The sequence below is a fragment of the Notothenia coriiceps genome, unplaced genomic scaffold (assembly GCF_000735185.1).
Source record: "Notothenia coriiceps isolate Sejong01 unplaced genomic scaffold, NC01 NC01_scaffold00005882, whole genome shotgun sequence".
Taxonomy (NCBI): Eukaryota; Metazoa; Chordata; class Actinopteri; order Perciformes; family Nototheniidae; genus Notothenia; species Notothenia coriiceps.
The window spans coordinates 652-3226 of NW_011338583.1; the positions used below are offsets into that span (position 1 = coordinate 652).

Consider the following 2575-nt stretch of genomic DNA (forward strand, 5'->3'; position numbering starts at 1 on the left):
AACATTGAATGTGTTTAATTGAATAGTAAAGGGGTTTAACGTTAGTGGCAGGTTGTGTGTGAGAGAGAATAAATAAGACAGCCCAATATTAAAAAAAATTGTTATTCTTTTCCCCGCATATTTAACATATTTCGCAACTTTCCGCAATTTCACTGCATAAAACCCCGCATGTTTAATCGCATAATCAAGGATTTTTGCCCGCGTTTTTCTGGAGGGTCTACCTAATGTCCGAGTGCAAGGGAATGCAGCACAAGACGCGAGCCTTGTAACCCCTGTAATGTCCCGCCATCTAGTGGCTCAGAAAAAAATTGTCCCATCGCCAAACTTACTTGCCGACCAATGCTGTATAGCCTACCGTTAGCTTTTTACTTCAGAAATCATAAAGTGGTGTTAATATGTGGAGGTCATCCTGCTGAACTAAACGTGTAAGTATCATGAACGTTTGTTTGACACAGAGATGATTTTCTGACATTATCCAAAATCACATGGAGGAATCCCATGTTTTTTTTGTGGAGGGCACCATGGAGTTTTCAACGCCCATTGGACCTCACCTTGCAAACACTTTGTTGAAGCACTCCTCAGCCGCTTGCAGGAGACCCTGGTTCTTCAAACACAGACCCTTCAGCAGGTAGATCACACAGCAGTCATCCACCACATACTCTTTTTCTGTGGAGGAGAGAGCAGACGTCTTCACATAGAAGTAATCTAAATTTCCATTTCCATTGAGCGATAAGGATTTCTCCTGTCACATCGTTTTAGGATGAGCTTCATTACCGGGAGACTCCAGAAGACATCGCTCTGCCTCAACCAAAGTCTGCATCATGCCTTCAGTCAGCTCCGGCCGTTTGCTGATCATACTGAACCCGTTCCACATGTACATCATCTCCTATAATAATAATACATTTCATTTTTATAGCGCTCAAGGAGACTTTACACAAAATCAGAAACAGAAACAGCAAAAAGAAAACAAAAAACACAACAACAGTAGTCCTAATCCAAGTGTGAGTAAAGTGGGGAGTTGTTGATCAGAGTGTGTGTGTGTATGTGTGTGTGTGTGTGTGTGTGTGTGTGTGTGTGTGTGTGTGTGTGTGTGTGTGTGTGTGGACCAGGAACATCATAAGTGTTACAAAGTTGACTAAACCACTCAAAATCCAATGAAAGTGGCGATCAGCAATTATACATGTTCAAATGCCTACTGTGGAGGATATCATAAAGCCAATCAAATATAAAACACAATATTTATGATTGATGGAAGTAGTAACACGGTCAGATTTGACCCGAACACGACACGGGTTAAAGAACTGGATTTATCTCCAGAAGCAGCGAGAGGTAGCTGCTGATAGACAGTAACTTAGAAATCGGTTTCATCTACTACAGATGAAGATGTTCTGTGTGTGTGTGTGTGTGTGTGTGTGTGTGTGTGTGTGTGTGTGTGTGTGTGTGTGTGTGTGTGTGTGTGTGTGTGTGTTACCAGCACTGGCACTGGCAGCCGGATTGGGCAGCGAGCCTTGTAGCGTCGGGCTTTACGGATCGCAAACTTCTCAGTCGGGGGAGACTTTCCGGCTATCTTCTGCTTTAAGGTGGGCACTTGTCTAAAAGGAACGGCACAATGAAAAAAGGCAAATTGGGTAAAAAGGCATAAGAAGAAGAAGAAGGAAAAACCTCCGGGTCTGAAAAGTGAAGCCAATGGTGAAGTGCCTCAAATCTGCATTATTTTGTGGGCCAGCAGGGGGCGACCCCACATAGAAGTCTAAGAGGAAATGACCCATACTTCTCACTGTATGCATTACCTCAGTAAACATTTCCATAATGAGTTTATGCTTTCAAACGCCAGTTACAAGTCTTTCCTTTAAAACAGAATGATGGCCATTTTGTTATTTATGGTCCCATTTTAATTAAATAGATGAAAAAGAAGGGTATACTTTCGGGCGGGGCTACCTTGTTGTACAAGTTGTATATTTTTGTATGGTAGTCTATGAGCAAAAATATCCCTAATGTTCACAGGACTTCAGTATCCTCTTGTGCTAAAGCCATTCTTAGGAGTTGCCACGACATCTTTTTCGTTAATTAACAGTCCACAAAAATAACATCAAAAATGATTATGGTAGTTGACCTTTCTAACCACGCTAGCTAGTGTTAGCTGGTCACTTAGCATTTTCTATGGCTGCCAAAAACAACTTCAGGCTTAAAAAATATGTCCTGTTAACCAATGAGTGACATGATGGTGACAACGTCCACTTGTTTTTTATTTTTTAAGCCAGACAGTGCCTAAAACCTCTACATTTGAACCTGCATTTGATTATTTCTGGCCACAAGGGGGCAGTGTTGGACACAATGACATATCATGTTACACCAAACATGTTAGCTTATCTTTGCATATCTATAAACACACATGAAGAGAAAAGCTAAGATTCGTTTGGAGTTGTGCTTCTATCCAACTCATGAATTTAAATATAATGTTAACTCTATTTTAGCTCCGTTTTTGGGCCCCACCAACTCCCAAGGGAAAATAGGAATGCTCCATTATGTTGACCAGCTAGCTAGTCATTAACTTTGTCTGTGGCGACAAAAAAGT

The 2575-nt window shown here is 41.3% G+C and overlaps 1 protein-coding gene across 1 annotated transcript; it reads right to left on the reverse strand.

The window, feature by feature from the left end:
• Nucleotides 1-520: 520 nt before the first annotated feature.
• LOC104943283 (tetratricopeptide repeat protein 39A-like) lies at nt 521-1670 on the reverse strand (the record flags this gene model as incomplete). The annotated part of the gene is made up of 3 exons (XM_010768632.1): nt 521-666; nt 775-886; nt 1472-1670. Coding segments are annotated over 3 exons (430 nt in total), but the record flags the coding sequence as incomplete, so codon positions are not given.
• Between the last annotated feature and the right edge of the window lie 905 nt (nt 1671-2575).